We start from the raw sequence: 19,631 nt of genomic DNA, 5'->3' as shown, positions 1-19,631 counted from the left end.
CAAATTTGGAGGGATTATCAAGAATTCCTTTTGATGCACATTGAAGATACAGACGTTATTATATATTCTGCACTCAAAATTTTGCCTTTCAAAGTTTTCAAAAATGTGGGCATCATGGTATCTACCACAGCATTATGTATGTCAAAAAAAGGAGAACAATTTGAATGTTCTCCAGTGGTGCCTCTCTTAAGAAAAATGTTATGCAGCCATTAAAAGTTATAATGTAACAGTGTTAATTTTATGGAAAGTTTTAATTATATGGAAAACTATATGTGCACAATGCATTGTAACTTAAGAAACTACAGAGAAATAGGTATCATAGTTCCATCCTTGTTTTGAAAAAAGAGTGTATGTGTACGCTTGTATTGAAAAAAAGCCTGTAAGAAACTACAACAAAATGTGAATGGTTGATTTCTGGATGGTAATATTATGGTTGTGTAGTTTCATTGCACTTTTCTCAATTTTCCTGATTTTTTTTTGCATTGAGTATATATTAATTTTACAATAGCAAAAAGCTTTAAAGTGATTGTTTATCCAATATAAACAAAAGAGGAAAGAACATTACATAAAGTAGCATAGTCTACCCTTCTGATATGTTCACTTTTCATAAAAGAGATGGAGATTTGACACACTGAGACACACAGAGAAGGTGATATGAAGATGGAAGCAAAAATTGGAATGATGCTTCAATAAGCCAAGGAACACCATGGACTGCCCCCAACCACCAGAACCTGCGAGAGAGGTATGGAATAGGTATGTTCTCGCACACAGCCTCCAGAAGGAACCAATCCTGGTGACCAATCCTTGTTCTCAGACTTCTAGCCTGCTGTACTGTGAGAGAATAATTTTTTAAAGTCACCTAGTTTGTGGTAATTCATTACAGCAGCCTTAGGAAACTTATACAGTTGGTCTGGAATTGGTCTTTAGCAGGTGATACTCCTTTCCTTTCCCAAAGTCTTAGCTACTGTAGATTGGAGTGACTTGAGTTAGGAAAAAGAAGGGGCAGTGGAAACAGGTTCTTACCCACAATCCCTGGCTGCTTAAAGAGAGTCGAGTGTCTTTTACTTCAAGTGTGACAAAAAAGAAGGCTGAGGTAAGGGCTAATCATAATTCCATTACCTCATTTGAGATGAGGTCACAGGTGAGTCCCTGTCTGTTTTTTGGTAGCAAAGTTAGACACTAAAAATCAGTTTGCATAGGTATTTCTTTCAGAATATTGTAAATCTGACCTTACTTCAATTTGATACCTAATCTCATTGATTTTTCACAAAAGGGAGAAAACCATTAATCAATCACATGGAGGTGGGGAGGGTTATAGTTGACATTTGCTATTTTTCAGCTATTCTAAATTCAAACAAACCCCTCTCCTATCTGAGATATTTTCTCTTTGAGTGGTTTTGGGTTAGACAGGGTCCTTCCTCCGTCAATACAAATCCTATAGGGACAGATACTTCATTTTCCTGTTAACCTAGTAACTAGGACTCAGGCATGAGTCCTCAGCTCAGCCAGTGGACTGCTGCCATGTCAGATAGTCATCGCCTCTGGAAGGAGTGACCCAAAGATGCAGGGGCAGAGATGATTCACGGTGGCAGGAGCAGAGGGTCCAGAGGCAGGTAGCGTCCTAATCAGCTGATTCTTGGGTTCTTGGTGCCTTGGATCAGCAGGACGGGGCTGGGCTTCCTCCCTTCCAAGTCCCACCCAACCTCCCTCCTCCCCACCCTTCCAGTAAACTTTATTTCCTGTTTAACTTAGCCAGAGATGGTTTCTGTCCTGCAAACAAGAGGTTGCAAACCTGGTATAGAGGCGTGAGGTCAGAAAGCAGAATTTTACCAGTGGTTTCCTAGAAGGGACACTGCCAAAAGGAATGTTGGGAGGCCAGGTGAGACAGACACCCCTTTCAGATTTAGGGGATGGAGGGTTGGGAGAGAGGGTATGTAGGCACAGAAAATGAGAGGGGAAGATATGTCATAATTTCATGATGTGCTTTTCAGGCTTTCCTGCTTTATCAGCCTTCCCTAATACCACACGCATGGGCTGGTCCATGCAGAGGGCTCCGGAGTACTGCCTCCCTCCTACCCCATTCTAAGTAAGATGAGTAATAACTGTATTGTGTTCCAACCCAGCCCAATACCCCTTTCCCAATGGTTTTGAGGTGCTCTCCACCCAGAGCTCCCATAGTACATTGCTGCCATAGCACTTAGTGCTTTATACTGAAATTATCCTGTTTAATACAGGTAAGTAGTAATCAAATTAATGCAAATTAAAATAACAATGGGAATGCAGTTTTCTGACATATATATATATTTAACCATAATACTCAATGTGATGTTGAAGTATAGGCCCATTTCTTAAAAACAACATAGCAACATGTATCAAGAGACATGGAAAATATTTAAAAACTTTGGCTCAAGAATTCCACTTCTAGCACTCCATCCTAACATAATAAGCAGTCATGGACCAAGATTTATGTATAAAGATGATGACTGCAGCTTTATTTACAATGCTAGGATCTGAAAACAAACTAATGTACAACAGTAGGGGAAAAGTTAAGTGAGCAACAGTTTGTCCACACAGCTCTTTATATATTTTTCTTTTTTTTATTGGGGAACAGTGTGTTTTTCCAGGAACCATCAGCTCTAAGTCAAGTTGTTTTCAGTCTAGTTGTGGAAGGTGAAGCTCACTGGCCCATGTGGGAATCGAACCAGCGACTTTGGTGTTATGAGCACAGTGCTCTAACCAACTGAACCAATTGGCTGCCCCCACAGCTCTTTATATTAATGTTGCTATAAGAAAAAAATTTTATTCTTAAAAAAGAGAAAAATTCCAGCAGTACAGAAATGTACAAAATAAAGGTACAAGTCACTCTGTGTGATTACTATGAGGAAAAAGTTTTCTTTCCACTGGGATTGCCACGCCTGGAAAATATGAATATGGGGCCGCCAGCGGCCATCCTCCCACAGCAAGAAGTGAAGTGACCTGAGAATGAAGCCAAACACTGAGGAGCAGACTGAGACAGGAAGAAAGAAGGCCTGGGTGGTGAGTTCTGCTCCTGATCCCTTGAGACCCTGGTTTCTGCAGCTCATCCTTGACGGTGAGAGTTACTTTAGTGTCCTGTTAAATGAGCTAATAAATAGCCTTTCTGCCTTGACTTTTAACTGAACAAGTAACGAGTCATGACTAATAAAACTGGGCCAGCTGCTTTGCTGGAATCAAATTTTATTGTTAGTGTTATAATCCTATTCTAACGATCAATTAATTCTTCCAACAACTTGAAGTGAGGTCCATTTGGCATGAAATGGACTTTGCTAAACCACTAAAGGCCCCTAAATAATCACCTTTTTCATGGTCACAATAGGCATCAAGCTCACCAGCGTCTAGTGTCTGAAACACATATTCTTTCCTTTTACATGACTCAAGACAGCAAGTATTCGTATTTAGTCTCAGGTCACCTGCTCCAACGTATTTTCTCAAAGATCCGTAAGAAAGGCTTTGGTCATAATCTAAAGCACTTGCAGATGCTGGGATATAATTATCTGGATCTGAAGATTCTTTTAACCCATTTAAGGCAACTTAGTGCTTCCTATCACTGTACTTAACCTGACTTTAATTTCCTCTTACTGCTATTTTCCTTATTCTTTACAGCTTGAGGTCCATCTTCTTTGATAGCGCGAAACAAGCACTGGCTATTTGTTTTCTTTCAGTTGTTTTATCACACAACATATCACATGATCCCAAGCAATGGGATTCTCTCTTCCTTTTCCTTGTAGTTCTTAACATTGAGCATTACAAATACCCCCCCAATAAAAAATAAAACCTGTTTGTTAGTAAGCCTGTGTATTATGTGCTGTAGACTTCCTGATACTCCTCTTTCATATCTGTGGGCATTTTTTATATTTTCCTTTATGTGTCCCTCCTCCAAACCCTTGCCCTATAACATCTTGATTTCATTGGGTACTGGCTTCTTGGAGTACATCTCTTATTTCTTCCTCATTGGAGTCCGTAGGCTAGAATCTGGTTCTAAGCACCTCTGCTCCTCTGAGACCATACCTCTTTTTATAGTCTCTACTATGAAATCATATGAATTTTTAAAATACGATCTATTTTTTTTTTCAATTTAAAAAGTAGTTCCTTCTTATAAGAGAAAATTTAAAGCAGAAAGAAGCACATTATGGCAGAGACTGCTGGCTCTCCTCTCCCCTTCTCTGTTGTTTTCCCAGCAACTCCAGATCACCTCCATCCTGGGTAAACCAGTGAACTTCTCTGCTATCTGGTAACCAACCCACACCAGGTCCAACGAGGTCCAAACCCCTTTCAAATTTGTTCTTCTTGAGTACTCTTCCCTCTAAGTACCATGTAAATTTACTTATATCTTATAGTTACACTTTTATCATAGTTCTTGACATTCAACTTCCCTTAAGCAAGGTAGAAGTTGGTAAAAGGGAGCGATCACCAACCAATGTGGGGATGCCTTGGGAGTCTGGGAGCCAGCAGGGGCAGAAGGCCTTCAGAATGCACTGGAGTGGTGGTGGTGGGAAGGATAGAGGGGCTCAGGGAAGTAGGGGGGACTCCGAGATGATTGACAGAATGCTCAGTGTGTGAGCCCCCCAGCCACAGGAAACTAATTGTGCAGGCCATGAAGTGCTTGCTGAAGGAGTATGGGTAGGCAGTTGCCTGCAGGCCTCCCTGGCCTCTGGTTTGTGTCAAGAGGGCCGCAGAAAGCTTATTGTCAAGCTAAAGCTGCAAAGTCACAGAGGGACCAGTAGGATCTGTGGCTGGGGCAGACCAGACCTCACTGGATGATGATTCTCATGACCACTCCAAACTTTTGTACCATCCCAGCAACTGGAGTCTTTTTTCCGCGACACGATTTAATGAGAAGGCTTTACACCATTCTCTCATTAAAGGAGAAATGCTTAAGGGAATTATTTGTCATAGAGCCTATACTGAACTGTGTATTCAGAGCTGAGAGGCAATAAATTGACAACTGACCCAAGGACTTATGCTCAGTCTTTAGGATTTTGGGGTTTTAGAACTGTAGATCGCCTATACACCAAGAATTTCAGTTTTGATAATGGTACCCTGATCAGCTATATATGCCCTTTGCAAATACAGACAATTCAGAGGATTATAGAGCATAAAGTGAAAATCCTCCATTATCATTCATTCACCAGAGATAAACGATTTCAACAATTTGGTGTCTTTCCTTTCAGGCTGGCAACAAAATAAACATGACTAACAATGGGTAACATGTGGATTCTTTTTAAACTTTTTTTTTTCTTACTATATCAAAGAATCCATAGATATTTCTTAGCCAATATATACAATTCTCTATTTTTAAAAAATGTTACAATACGGTGAGATTTTAAGGTGATACCTTTCGCTAAAACCGTCCTTGATGCAGACGTATTTGGACTTAACTCCCCCCCCCCCCTTATTCCCCCTGGATCCCGCGGGCTCTAGGCTCAAAGTGCTAAAGCTTCATTTTTCACACACAAGTTTCTTATTTCACTCGGACACGTCGAGTCATCCGCATCTCATTTGGTGCTTCCACAGCTGGCAACGCGTTGGAGGAAGGGTCTCAGACTCCCCTGGAGGCGCCGTTCAGGGTACGGCGGTTTACCAACTTGACGTTCTTCCTTGACTCTTCAGGTCGCCGGCCAGTGACCTCTCTTTTCCTCCGCCTGACTGGCTCCTTGCTATTACCGCCGCCCCCAGCACTCCCGGCCCCGCCCCACCCGGAACCCGCGCCGCCAGCACCGCCCGCCCCGGCTCCACCGTCCCCGGCCCCTTCTACCGGAATCGCGCAGTCCTCGCCCGAGTTCAGTCCGCGGGAAACTCACGCCGCTCACCCAACCCCAGACCCGCCCACTTTGCCTTGGCTCCACCCTCCCGTAACTAGCCCTGCGCGTCCCGCCCAGGCACCGCCCACCGGAACAAGCTCCGCCTGCAACAGGACCGTCCTGGGCCCGCTGTCAGCCCCTAGCTCCACCCACCGGAACTTGCCCCGCGCTCGTGGACCCAGAGCTCCAGGAACCTGAGCCGCTCGCCCCGCCCAGGTTCCGCGTGCTCGTCCCAGGCTCCACCACTCGGGAACTGCACCAGCTGCCCCGGCTCCGCCCACTCCGCTTCGCGAGCCTGTGCGGGCTGCTTCACGCCAGCTCCGTCCCCAAAGCGCGCCTGCGGGGCTGGACCAGTTGGCGCGCTTCAGGCCCGTGCCCTGGCCCAAGCCACCATGGAGGGGGATGTCCCCGACGCCGCAGCCGCCAGCTACCAGCCGGCCAGCCCTCCAAGGGACGCCTGTGTCTACAACAGCTGCTACTGGTGAGGGGGCGCGGGCGCAAACACTTGCATCTCCGTGGCTGCCGCGACGTCGCAGCTAGGCCCCGCCTCTTCCCGGCTCCTCCCCCGGGCTCTCTGGGCCTCTACTGGCGGGTTTTCCGGTTTGGCGCAAAGAGGACGCGGGAATGGTAGCTCTCGTGTTTTTAATAGAGCGTGGGCATTTGGATGGGAGTGGGGGTGGGGGTGCGGAATTCGCCAGTAATGGTAGAGTCGGCAGTGTATTACTTTTGCCTGGCGCTTTTCGCTTGGACATTTCTCAGCAGGTCTCAGTGCTCGTGGGCTAGGAAGGGGAGGCGGAGGCGGAGGGTGGAGCGCGGAGAGCCTAGAAATTACTTTGCCTAAGCTTGTGTTGTGTCACACTGATGTGATGGTCATTTTAATTTCGGAAGAGAATGGAGGCACAGAGCTTTTGCTGTAACTTTCCCAAGGTCACCCAGTTAATAGTATCCAGAAATGCATTTCAGGCCCTCTTGTACCAAAAACCACGGTCTTAACTACCATGTTGTCATAATGGTTACACTTATATAGCACTTGCTGTATGCCAAACATTGTGCTGAGTGGCTTATGTAAACGAATTCATTTATGCCCCGCAATTGCCTTAGGAGGTAAGTATTGTTATCCTCATTTTGAAGATGAGAACACTGAAGCACAGGGGTGCAAGTAACTTGTCTGAGGCCACATTGCTTGTAAGTGAAGGAATGGGGATTTATGAGTAGAGTTTGGTCCTGGAGTCCACACATTGTACCCCTGTCCTAGGCCACCTCTGGCTGAATCACAGCTCCTACTTTGGTCCTTTTCACTCCCGCACCTTACCTTTTCTTGCCTGTGTAATGACTTCTTCCCCACTTCCAGTCCCTTCATAAGAAACCGTGGGGCCACCTAAAACTATCTTTCCCTCCTTCAGCTGGTCACCAAACCAGTGCCACCCAGAGCTTAACGTTTGTTCAGCTCTGACTGCTTATCAGGCCCAGTGCCAAATGCTTCCTTCCATCCATGCCTAGGAGATAGGTTCTATTACTCTCATTTCCCTCATTTTACTAATGAAAAGACAGCCACAGAAAGGCCTGTTGTTGGCCCAAGATCAGACATTTAGCAAGTGGTAGTCCTGCAACAAACCTCTGTAATGCTGGAGTCCATGCTTAAATACTGCACTTTATTTCTGCCCTCCCACTCACCTAAATCCTGTTCTTCTTCCTAACGTCCATTCATTTGTTTTATTTATTCACTAAGTATTTATTAGACATTTGGAGTGTGTAATGCACGATTTAAGGTACTAAGGATACAGCAGTGAACAAAATAGACGAAAGTCCCTGGTAAGATCTCATTGTTCTTACATTTTAGTTGGGGGAAAGCAGACACAAACAAACCATGCTTAGGTGTTGTTAAGTCTTATGAGAAAATTAAAACAAGGTAAAGGATGGAGACTTACTATTTTATATTAGGATATTTAAGGAAGACATTGTTGATAAAATGATATTTGAACAGATCTGAAGAAAAAGGGCAGAAACTTCGTGGATATTGGTGGGAGATCATTCCAGGCAGAGGAACAGCAGGTGCAAAGGCCCTGAGAAGGAAACAAGCCAGGACTATTCTAGAAAACAAGGAGGCTGACACGGTTGGAGTGGAGTGATTTGTGGAAGAATGGTAGGAGATGAACGTCTCTTCAGTAGATCATCTTTTTGAGTTCCTTGTACCGTAGGTCAGATCCTCCTTGACTTCCTTGCTGTTGGGGCCTTTTCCAGTCCTTCCTAACAGGTCTCTCTGCTCAGCTCTCCCATATCCTGTCAGGTCTAACTTCTTTACATGGCCCAAAGCCATCATGAATTTGAATGTGCCAGAGAATCAGCTGGGAGCTTGGAAAACATACAGCTCTTAGGATCCACGCCCTCACCCCCGAGTCTGGATGTGTGAGCAGCACAGTGGAGCCTTCTGAGTCTGGCCTGACGGTCACATTTCAAGGAATACAGGCATAGACAATAAAGTCTATCCCCTGAGCATACCAAGCCCTCTAAGATCTGGTCACCATCTGTTCCTCCAAAACCTCGTTTTGAACTTGCCTTCCCTGCCCTTCCCCAGAGTTTCTCAACCTTGACTCTGTTGGCATCTTGACCATGTTAATTCCTTGTGGGGACTGTCCTGTGTATTGTAGGATGTGTAGCAGCATCCTGGCCTATCCCCACTAGAGGCCCGTAGCATCCTCTCCCAATGTGTGACCACCAGAAATGTCTCCAGACATTGCCAAATGTCCCCTGGAGGCAAATCGTCTCTGATTGTGGACCAGTGCCTTACCCTGTCTGAACACGTGGGGTAGGTACACCTTACTACACTTGCTCCTGCGGGTACTTCTAACTTGAAATAAATGTTGCCTCTACTTCTATTAGTTTCTGTCAGATGTTATCTTATCTTTTAAGACCCAGCTTAAGGATAATAGTGGTGGCCGATGTTTGTGTGACACTGTGCGGTTTGCAGAACATTTCTGATTCTGTTGTAATTGATTTGTGTTTTTCAGTCAGTTACTGAGCACCTACTGTGTGCCAGGAATCCTTGTCTGCATGTCTTTCTGAACTCAGCCTATCACCAGTAACCCTTAAAGTAACCATGGGCCCTAATGCTGCTTTAGTAGCCTTTCTGCTGCCAAAACAGTCAGCTGACAGGTTGGAACATTTTTGTCATTCCCCACTTTTTTTTTGACCAGTTAAGTGGGTGCCAGGATTCACACCAAATCCAGGGCTCTTTCTATTCCAAATGACTCCCAGCGTTTCCAAGTATGTAAGGTCCTCTTTTTTATTAACATCAAAAGTATCAGGAGATCTTCCTACATGATATTAATTGTACTCTTGAAAACAAAATGGATATAAAAAGGGACTACAAGTTCAGTAGCTCTTGTGTTTAAATTTATTTTTCCTCTGTGCAACATTCACACATATTTAAAAAATAATTGGCAAAGTGTGTCCAAGCCCCATGTGTATTCAGCCTGCCAGTAGTGCTTGTGGTATATATGGATTCATGAACTTTTTGCCTCAACTCTATGCCCATCCTTGGGATGGAGGGAAGGGGAGCAAACAAAGAAAGACCACTGACCTATACCTCCTCCATCTTCCTATATCCCTTAAAATTAATAACTCCTTCCTCTATGCATCTTTTATGGCCTTCTTGGATGCTTGCTTATTTATGGATCTGTATGTCCCCTCTCATTGTCCGTAAGCTCTCATTTATCATATCATCTAAGCACTTAGCACAGTGCTTTGTACATCATGTCTTGAAGATGTTTGTGGTCAAACATCTATAGGCAAGACAGACAAATGTCTTCTTGAAACTTGGTCTTAGACTATACAGATTAAAAAAATTTTAGCTACTTGTCCCATTGAAATAGTATATTTTTGTATTTTTGTTATTGCATACTACATATCCTATGGGAGTAGGAAGTAATCTCTTGTTACCTCTACCACCACATTTTTCATAAGGTTTCTTAGGTATTTTAGAGAAAAAGGAAATCATAGGAGAAAAATACAGACACTGAACTTTGGTACTTTAAGCTAATCATATGGAGCATTGAGACAGATAGGCAAGGGTAAGACTTATAAATTGCAAGTGTGTATTTCCATAAAATGGTGACAATTCCTCAATGCAGTTGGTGCCTTGCTTCATTTTCGGGTAGCATGATGTAGGGGGCTGGAAATTAGGCATTGGCAGATGGAGTCGTGTGTGAACAGAGGGTGGGTGTAGTTCATTTTGAGCAAAGGTGCCGTGTGGCTCATTAGAAGAAGGAACCCAGAGGCTGAGCTGTGAGAACTGCCAGCAGTGACTACTTGCCCGTGGAGGGGTGTGGCTATGGCTACTAGTGTGGCGTGGTTTGATGCACTGCACTGGGCATTGCTTTACTTAGGCAGTTCTGACCACTGCTTCAAAGAGCTAAGGGCCTCTCATAGAGAAGAGAGATTTCTACTGGAGCAGCCGTCTAGGAAGATACACTGCAATTCCCTATGAGAAACGACTTTCTACCTCAGGCCGTCTTCCCCACCAGAGGGGCTTGGGGAAGGAACCCCATTCCCAGAGCCCCTCCAGAAGAATTCCTGGACGTACCACATAACTGCCCAATGCTTTCCATTCAGGAGCCCTCCTACCCAAAACACCCACCCTGCTCCATTCCTTGAGGGAGCAGAAAACCAATGTAACTAAGATTTATCGAGTTTTTATAATCTGATGTGATTATGCCCATTTTACTGAGAAAAGGAGGCACTCTAGGAAGTCACAGTGTTCAAAGCTTCTTACCTTGTAAGTGGCTGGTTGGAATTCCAGCTGTGTCCCAAGTTCCTGGACCCAAAGCTTATAGAATATTTACGTAGCGTTTTGTCAGTTATAAAATGCTTCCACGTACAAACACTGATGGGGGAGGCAGTGAACTCCTTGTCTGCAGAGGGGTCCACACGCCCTAAAGTTCGGGTAAGAGCTTGTTGGGGATATTTTAGAGAAGGTCCAAATGTTAGCCAATTGTTGGATGAAATGGTGTTTAAGGTCTCCAGCTTTTTAATGCCATCGTCAGTCTTGTTCAAATCTGAAAGACAGCATTCTTGCTTAATTATACTGATTAAACAATTATTTTATTTCAGTGAAGAAAATATTTGGAAGCTCTGTGAATACATCAAAAACCACAACCAGTATCCTTTAGAAGAATGTTATGCTGTCTTCATATCTAATGAGAGGAAGATGGTACGTTGGTGAATGATTGCAGAAAGAGAACAAGAAATTCAGGATGACATTAGAAGCTAAATATAGCATGGGTTTAGTACTGTTTTAAAATGAGCATTATAAAACATACCAACATTTTAAAGTTTGTTTTTGAATAAGATTTTTTTTTTTTCCCCTTCCAGGGCATGGTTGAGTTAGGGAGAGTTTAGTCCTTTACCTGTAGGTAGGGAAATACGTGATGCTGTGTTCACACAGATTAAATCTCTTTTCTTTAGGTATTAAGTTAGAGCTTTTTAAATTGCTTAGGATGGAGGCACTTACTCTCAGGTTTGAGGTAAAGATTTCTTTGTTTCTGGAATTTAAATAGAACTATAGTAAACTTATGTGATGTATTAAAAAAGTAAGCCCTTCATATTTTGTAAAGCACTTTTGCAAGCATCATCTCATTTGATCCTAATGGAAACCCTGTGAAATAGGCACGGGTCAGACAGCTGTCTCCATTTTAGAGAGATTCAGGGAGGTTCCATAAATAATTATGGGATCTGAAATCAGGTGATCTGACTTCAAAGCAAGACTTGAACCTGCCCAGCCTTCTCATTCCTAGTTCAGGTCTCTTTCTACTCTCCAAAGAACAGCGTGTGATTAATTGTTGCCCTTTCATTGTTAAGGATGCTAGGAAGGATTTCGATTTCTTCTTACCCATTCATTCTTTCACTTTGTTGGTTGCTTAGAAATATTTTATTTTTCATGTATGTATTACTTTAAAGAATTTAGTAGCGGTTTAACTGAAGTCATGGCTTATGACATTGAAGTTTATTGTGTTTTGTAGATACCTATCTGGAAACAGCAGGCAAGACCTGGAGATGGACCTGTGATCTGGGTAAGCTGGTCAATACAGAGAGCTTCTGATGCCTTAGTCCTTGTGGTCCCTGAGTGGTCTTTATGTTTTGGTAAAGCAGAAATGATAGGACGGTAGAGAAAGGCAATGATAATTATCAATAATTTGACCTTTTGAGAATAGATGGTACTTGGTCTAAGGTAGAAGCACTCCCAGGTATGTTTTCTTTTCGTTTTGAAATCATTACCGGAATGACTTTAAAGGGTCAACATGGCAGATATATTTGTGATCTCCCAAACTCTTATCCATTTAGCACTGGAAAGAACTTTAGCAATACGTAGTCCAGCGGCACATTAGAATTATCTGGAGACTGTGTTAAAGATACAAGTTTTTGATGTAGTTAATCTAGAGGAGTTCAGGAATGAGTGCTTTTAGCCAACTCCTGAGTGAACATGACTGGCTTTGGAAACACAGATGTACTCCAACCCCTTCATTGTTCAGGTGAAGAAACAAACCCAGAAAGGCAAAGTGAGCGGTTCTAGGTCATCTAGCTGACCAGTGGTAGGACTGGGTCTCAGGCCTGGGTCCTTGGCAGGACTCATCTGGTGTTGCCTTAACCTGGCCCCCTGAAGAACAGAATTGTTTATGCTGATAAACAGGAAGATAAAAGTAAAACTCCATGCATGATAATGTAATAAACTCCTAGTTTCTGATCCCTATTTAAAGTAAGATATCATTTGAATTGGCTTCATTCATTTGTTTAACATGTATTTATTGAGGCCTATGATATGCCAGGCATGGAGTAGACTAAAATCCCTGACTTCACGGAGCTCACCTTCTGGCTTCCCCCGTCAGCAGGTGATCTGCTCTGACATTCAAGCCCCAATCCAGCAGCCTTGGGTTAGGAGCTGGACTCAGAGTCAGGCCGACTGGGGCTAAGCCCCACTCCTCCCATTGGTGGGCTGTGTGAACTGGATGTGTGATTCACCCTCTTTTTTCAGTGTCCTCTGGTCGGTGAGGTCGAGAGGCTTAAATGAGATGCATTTAAAGCGTTACCCTGGTCTTGGGTATAGTATCTGGTACTGGTGCTCCAGAGTGTTAGCTGTTACCGTTAGCAACACTGCGTAACCCCTGCTGCAGACTGTCCACCTGCCCTAGAAGTCATCCCCATTGCTGAACCGCTCAGCTGACTTTGAGTCATGGCCTTGCTTGCTGTCTCAGGGAAACTTGCAGGGAAAGGACTTGTGGTCATGTCCCCTTTACACAACATCTCATGGCAGCTCGGGGGGAGTCCTGAGATAGGACATCTCCCCGCACCCTCTGGCATATTATCTTTGCCTCATTGCTGTCCTCTTGGAGGACATGAGTAGGCCTCCTTGAATGGGTCGAGACACCAAACCCCAAGGAGCAGATCACTTCTAGGTGGGCAGCCCTTCCTTTAGCCCCGCTGGGTCTTTCCTGGCATTTGGGTAAGCACTGAGGCCAACTCAGATGTACCGCTTAAATCTGCATTCCTTGGCTCTACATCTGTGCTATGAAGGTGATTCCAAGTGGAGGCCTGCTTTCCCTCAAATTCATCATCCATCTGGTATGTAGGAATATAGACCTGAAATAACTAGAAGGTTGTGGAGAGTCGTCATTTATGCCTTTTCACAAGTTGTATCTTCTTTCTGGAAAGCTCTGCCCTTCAGGTGAGATTCAGTGATGGCAACCATTCCTCAGTGAGATTCTCCTTGGCTGTTGGCCCCATCCTCTGTTTCTTGGTTGGCTTTTAACAATGCATTTACATACATAGTCTCGTTAATTGCTCAGTAACACTCTGAGGTAAGCGCTACAGTTATCTCCATTTTATAAAAGAGGAAACTGAGGCTGGTTAGTGCAGGGGCTGGGGTTTGAACCAGGTGATCTGATTTCAGAATGCCCTTCCCTGCATATTCTCCTGCCTCCTTCATTCTGTCGTGTCTTCACACTCTCCTGTAACAGTTGACTTGTGTTTCACACTCATTTCTCCAGGAACTCCTTGAGGGTAAGGACCTCTCTTTCTCATCTTTATAGCTATATTTCAACAGCACAGTTTCCCACAAATAATAGGGAGTATATACTTCAAAAAAACTGCAGTATGAGTTAGAAAATGTCAAGGGAGAAACAGATTTTGGATAAGGCAGAGACTACTTCTGGCAGGGGGTGGGAGAAGATAAAAATGGATTCATGGGGGAGAGAGGACTTGAGCTGGAGCTTGAGTGATGGATATGGGGAAGGAGGTAGAGAAGGTTGCTACGGTTGGAGGGGAATAGCGTGAACGAGCCCAGGGGAAGGAAATCGTGGAGGATTAGAGGGAGAGCGCTCTTCTTTATACTTGGAGGGTAGGATGCATTAAGGGGTATACAGGGAATCAGTATCCATTTCTGATGCTGTTTCTGCTTTACTAAGATAGAATTGGAGCCAAAGGAAGCACTTTAGGCTCTGATGGTACACCGTCTCTAGTCTTGATTAATTATCTTTCTCGCCTCACAGAGTCAAATGAAATAGCGTTTGAGAAAGTGCTTTGTGAGCTCTCTGAAGTGCTAGAAATGGAAGGGGTGTTATGAATGTTGTCCTGATGTGATTGAACTTTTTATGTCACAGAGCTGTTCTCTGCGAGGGTGTTTTTCTTCTGAGGAACTCACAGCACCAGACTGCCCTCATGTCCCTTGATAACCTCCCTGACATCCCTTCTGGCGCTGCCAGGTGTCTGGGAGCGACACGAGTGAGAATTCACGTACACACTGTGACCAAGCTCTGTGGGAGAAGCTCTCTCTAGCCTTCTCCTTTAATGCTTACAGATGAGGGCTTAGCTGATTAAAAAACAACAAAATCAAAACCAACACTTGTACTTTTTTAACTGCAAATGTATAAAACAAGAAATTAAAATCCTTTTCCCCTTCTCTGGGCAAACCTCAAGCAGTTCCCTTTGTTAATAGTTTGGAGAATATCCTTACAGACCTTTCCTCTGTTCATATGCATGCTTATGTACTTCTGTCTATATACATACAGCTTTTATAAAATAATATGCACATTCTGCAGTCTCCTTCTATCCAACTAGGTAACAACATTTTTCTGTTTTCCATGTAAATTTACCAAAATCTTTTTTAACAGCTGCGTAGTATTCCATCATGCAGCTGCATCGTGATTTATTAACCATTCCCCTCTTGATAGACTTTTGGTTGTTCCTGAATTTCCATTATTATAAACAGTGCTACAGAGATTTTCTTAGTATATATACCTTTACATGTGTATGACCATTTTTATGTAGGATGGATTCCTAGAGGTGAAATTGCTGGGTCAGTGGGTATACATTTAATGTATAGGAACATATCCATTATTTAGGTAACTATTCCCTGTCACCGGACATTTGGTCTGTTTTCAGGGTTTTGTGTTTACTTTGTTTTATTTTGCTATTGTAAAGAGGGCTATATTAGTCTGGTATCTGGTTTTGGTGATATATATGCTTTATATATCACATAATCCTGGAATTCACCATCATAAAGTAACTTCAACAACTGTTACTTCTAGGATTACCATGTTGTCTTGCTTCATGTTTCAAGTGGAGGACAGAGCTTCATTTATGACCTTGACACTGTCTTGCCATTTCCCTGTGCTTTTGACACTTATGTGGAAGATGCCTTTAAATCTGATGAGGACATCCATCCACAGTTCAGAAGGTGAGGAAATTCGGGATGGATTTTCATCCTTTCTGAAGTGAGACCTTGACAATCACATGGAGTTGTTTTGTTTGTTTTGGCATTTGTTTTGTAAAGGTCACTTATCTTGGCATCACCATTGAGTTGATATTTGAGAATGATGTGCTACACAGAAGATTCAAAATGTTTTAAAGTTTTAAAGGTTGTCCATTGTATCAGAGGTTGGCAGTCATTTAAAGATTTGTGTGATAAGATCTCAAACATTATTGTAGTCGTTTTGGGGATTTCTCTCGTAGTCTTGTTTTTGGGGGTGTGTGTACGGTGCAGGGGGCGGGGGGGAGTGGGATGTCTTATGATGCCTTATTAGAAGGCTGTCATGGCCGCACCTGAAAATTATGCACTTTGCCCCTGATCCACAATTGGTAAATAATGGTAACCAGGTATATTTGTGTGCCTTTGTGATTTTGGATTTCATCTGATCATTTCTCATGGCTTCTTTAACAGGTAATAAAGTGGCGTATATGTTTGCATGTTACTAATAGTGCAAAAAATGCCACCAGTAGTTTTGTGCATGCCACAGAAAATGAGTCTATATAAAAACCGCGTTAGAATTTCAACTGGGAGACCTCCCTGAGATAAATGAATGCTGATTGATCTGCAGGAAATTTCGAGTGATCCGCGCAGATTCATATTTGAAGAACTTTGCTTCTGACCGATCTCACATGAAAGATTCCAGCGGGAACTGGAGAGAGCCTCCTCCATCATATCCCTGCATTGAAACTGGAGGTGAGCCAAAGATGCTTCCTCAGAGTGGGTTCTGGTGCCTGCGCAGATAGGCATTTTCCCTTCACCAAGGACAAAACTTGCATTGTTCTTTGGGTAAAATCCCGAGTGGTAAGAGGTAAGAGGAAGTGTAGTGCTGTGTGTTTATTAGATTCAGAAATTGAGGCACAGTGAGCAGGATCGGGAGGCCTAAGAACTCACAGGACAGGGAGGGTGTTAGGGAGCAGAACCACGACACTTGCTAGGTATTGGGTGTCCCTACGTCCAGGACACGACTTCGGAGATCTGTGTGTTTGTGTCATTTAACAATGGGGCTGGGAGCACCTGGGCATGGTAGGGTTTCATGTTATGGTGAGAAAAGCCCCAGTGTATCCTTGTGACGGATGACATGGCATTTCCCTGGCTCTCAAATAAAATCTGCATTAGGAGGAGGTGAAAGCTGGCAGGTTTTATTACACCACTCATCTCCTTTGTGGGCTTTTAGGCATCGGTCCAATTAATACTTTGTTGAGATTTGAGGCAATAAAGCGTTCTTTACCCTCTTACTATTGTTTGGCCTTCACATGAGTGGAAACATTATTTCTGGTTGTGAGTAGTTCATAGCATTGCCGTTTTGCGGTGAGATCATCCCATCACATGGGTGATGCTTTCTGTGTGGAAGTGCTCTGTAAGCTGTGCAGCATGCCAGGAAAGGAGGACAAAAGTATTCAGAGTTCAGCAAGGAAGAAAGTAAAAAATATATTTGGCATCTTTGAAGGGAGTGAACTAAAAGGGGATTCAAACTCAGCTATTTGAGGCTGTCTGTGAAAAGCTCTCGTAATTTTTTTTTTTTTTTAATTTATTGGGGTGACAATTGTTAGTAAAATTACATAGATTTCAGGTGTACAATTCCGTATTACATCATCTATAAATCCCATTGTGTGTTCACTACCCAGAGTCAGTTCTCCTTCCATCACCATATATTTGATCCTCTCTCGTAATTTTTAAAATTTACATCGGAATTGCTTGTTGGTCCACAAGCCTGCTTCCTGGGCTCGGTATTAGAATTGGGACCATTCCTGGGTTAGGAGAGGGCTTCATGGGTCTACCTTTCAGTCTTGGACAGCCTATTGCACAGGGCGTGGTCTTAGGCAGTGTGCCTTGGCAGCTCCCCAGCTCTTTTTTCGACGTGAGCACTAACACAGAGCCTAGCACATAGTAGGTGTTCAGTAAACATCACCTCATCGGCCCTCATCCTCTTTGGGTCATTCCTTTGGGTTTTGATGATTATGACCCAGCAGGTGCCAGGCTTTGTGCCAACCCCCTTTCAGATTAGTTTGACTTTCACCACCACTCAATGAGTCAAGCTTTATTTTCCACATTTGATAGACACATAAATTGAAGTGTGTGAAGGTTAGTCCCTTTGCCTAACGTATATGGTTCTGGAAAGTGGCAGGGCGAGCACACTACTTGAGGAAGAGTTTTTTACAAGGAGGGTATGTCTTTTTCTGTCGCTCAGGTACTTAGTTCATCAGGGGCCTCCTGAATTTGAGATTGAAATGAAAAGGAATCTGCTCTGAGGTGTGGGGTGAACATACTGGTTCTTCATGTAATAATTGGATTACATTATAATGTTCTCTCATGTGGTAAATTCCTTAAGACCTGTATTTATCAAAGAAATGTGTCCAAAGTTAGGATAAGTGGGAACTACTTTTAGCTAATTAGTAGTGATTTATTTTATTTTATTTATTTATATATTTTTTAAAGATTTTTTGGGGAAGGGGAATAGGACTTTATTAGAGAACAGTGTGTACTTCCAGGACTTTTCCAAGTCAAGTTGTCCTTTCAATCTCAATTGTGGAGGGTGCAGATCAGCTCCAGGTCCAGTTGCCATTGTTAGTTGAGGGAGTCCAACTGGCAACCTTGTGGTTGAGAGGACGCGCTCCAACCAACTGAGCCATCTGGGAGCTCAGCGGCAGCTCAGCTCAAGGTGCTGTGTTCAATCTTAGTTGCAGGGGGCGGAGCCCACCATCCCTTGCGGGAATCAAAGAGTCGAACCAGCAACCTTGTGGTTGAGAGCCCACTGGCCCATGTGGGAATCGAACCTGCAGCCTTCGGAGTTAGGAGCACAGAGCTCCAACTGCCTGAGCCACCTGGCCGCTCCCACTATTTTTAATTTAGCATTTAATATATTTTAAAGAAACGAACTCCCCCCAACCCCTTTTTTTTTCCTGATAAGAAGGAAACTGAGATTTACAGTCTTATAGCCTTGCTCTAAAGACTCAGTTCCAGCACCAGCTACCGGTGACTAAATTTTTAAGGACATTTCCCAAGTCTTGGGCTGAAAGTCCTAGAAAACAAATAACTCACATTTCAGAAGTTGAGGTTTCCATTAGCAATCTTTTAAAAATTTTAGCTGACTTACTTACCAATTCTTATGGAATCTGGCATCTATCCCAGATAAGCAAGAGTTTCCATCTTGTCTCTCCTTGGAGGTATCTGTCTTTCCTTTATTATGGGTTACTTGGTCATCCTGCATCCCAGCTCTCTGATGACTTCAGCAAAACTTCTGGTTTTGCTGATTATCCTGCTTTTTTGTTGTTGTTGTAAGCGTAGTCTTTTTAAATATATAGATTCCTTGTCCAACTTTTTTTTTCCTTGTAATTCATTTGTTGAAGAAACTGAGTCTGGGAGAAACACTTTGGGTTTTGCTAACTGTGTCTTTTTTGTATCCCCTGAATTTCCTGTAAATTGGCAGTTGAATCCAGTAAATTGGCAGTTTGATTATTCATGCATTGTTTTCATTTAACTTTTCGTTTTGAAATAATTTTGGACTTCTAAAGAATTTGCCACAATGGGACAGGGTTCCTGTATACACTTTACTCAGAATCTGAGTATCTGAGTAAACCATAGTATAATTTTTAAAACCAAGAAAATGCTACAACTGAAACAAATGTATTGACATAACCTACAAGACCTTATTTAAGTTTTTGCAAGTCTTCCCACTAATTGTTTTTTTTCTGACCCAGGGTATTAACAGTGTCTCCTTCAATCTGTGACAGTTTCTTTTTTTCTTTTCTTTTCAAACTTTTACATTTTGAAGAGTACTGGTCAGTTCTTTTGTGGAATGTCCCTCAGTGTGTGTGTGTGTGATGTTTTGTCATGATTAGATCAAGGTTACACATTTGCGACAAGAATACCAAAGAAGTGATATAGAACCCTTATCCGTTGAATAATTTTCTCTACCTTTGGTCTTCTCGGTTGTTTTATTGTTGTTAAACCAAAATTGTGCTTTCAGTGGATGTTTCTTTCATGTATTTTTT

At 43.0% G+C, this 19,631-nt stretch overlaps 1 protein-coding gene across 9 annotated transcripts in view; it reads left to right on the top strand.

Moving 5' to 3' along the window:
- Positions 1-5,882: 5,882 nt before the first annotated feature.
- Positions 5,883-19,631, top strand: part of NTAQ1 (N-terminal glutamine amidase 1) — a 213,786-nt gene continuing 200,037 nt past the window's right edge. For 4 of the 9 annotated variants that reach the window (XR_012490735.1, XM_074316653.1, XM_019719894.2 and 1 more), the window contains exons 1-5: positions 5,889-6,321; positions 10,950-11,049; positions 11,858-11,908; positions 15,419-15,567; positions 16,208-16,332. Coding sequence is in view for 6 of the 9 variants with exons in the window: in XM_074316653.1 (XP_074172754.1) it covers positions 6,233-6,321; positions 10,950-11,049; positions 11,858-11,908; positions 15,419-15,567; positions 16,208-16,332 (514 nt within the window). In the remaining 3 variants the exon portion in view is untranslated. Of the gene's footprint in view, positions 6,322-10,949; positions 11,050-11,857; positions 11,909-15,418; positions 15,568-16,207; positions 16,333-18,317; positions 19,629-19,631 lie in introns of those variants that run through there. The other 5 variants (XR_012490736.1, XM_074316652.1, XM_074316650.1 and 2 more) reach the window with 4 other exon arrangements.

Source organism: Rhinolophus sinicus, linkage group LG12, assembly GCF_036562045.2.
Source record: "Rhinolophus sinicus isolate RSC01 linkage group LG12, ASM3656204v1, whole genome shotgun sequence".
NCBI lineage: Eukaryota > Metazoa > Chordata > Mammalia > Chiroptera > Rhinolophidae > Rhinolophus > Rhinolophus sinicus.
This window is presented reverse-complemented; position numbering and strand designations above follow the sequence as displayed.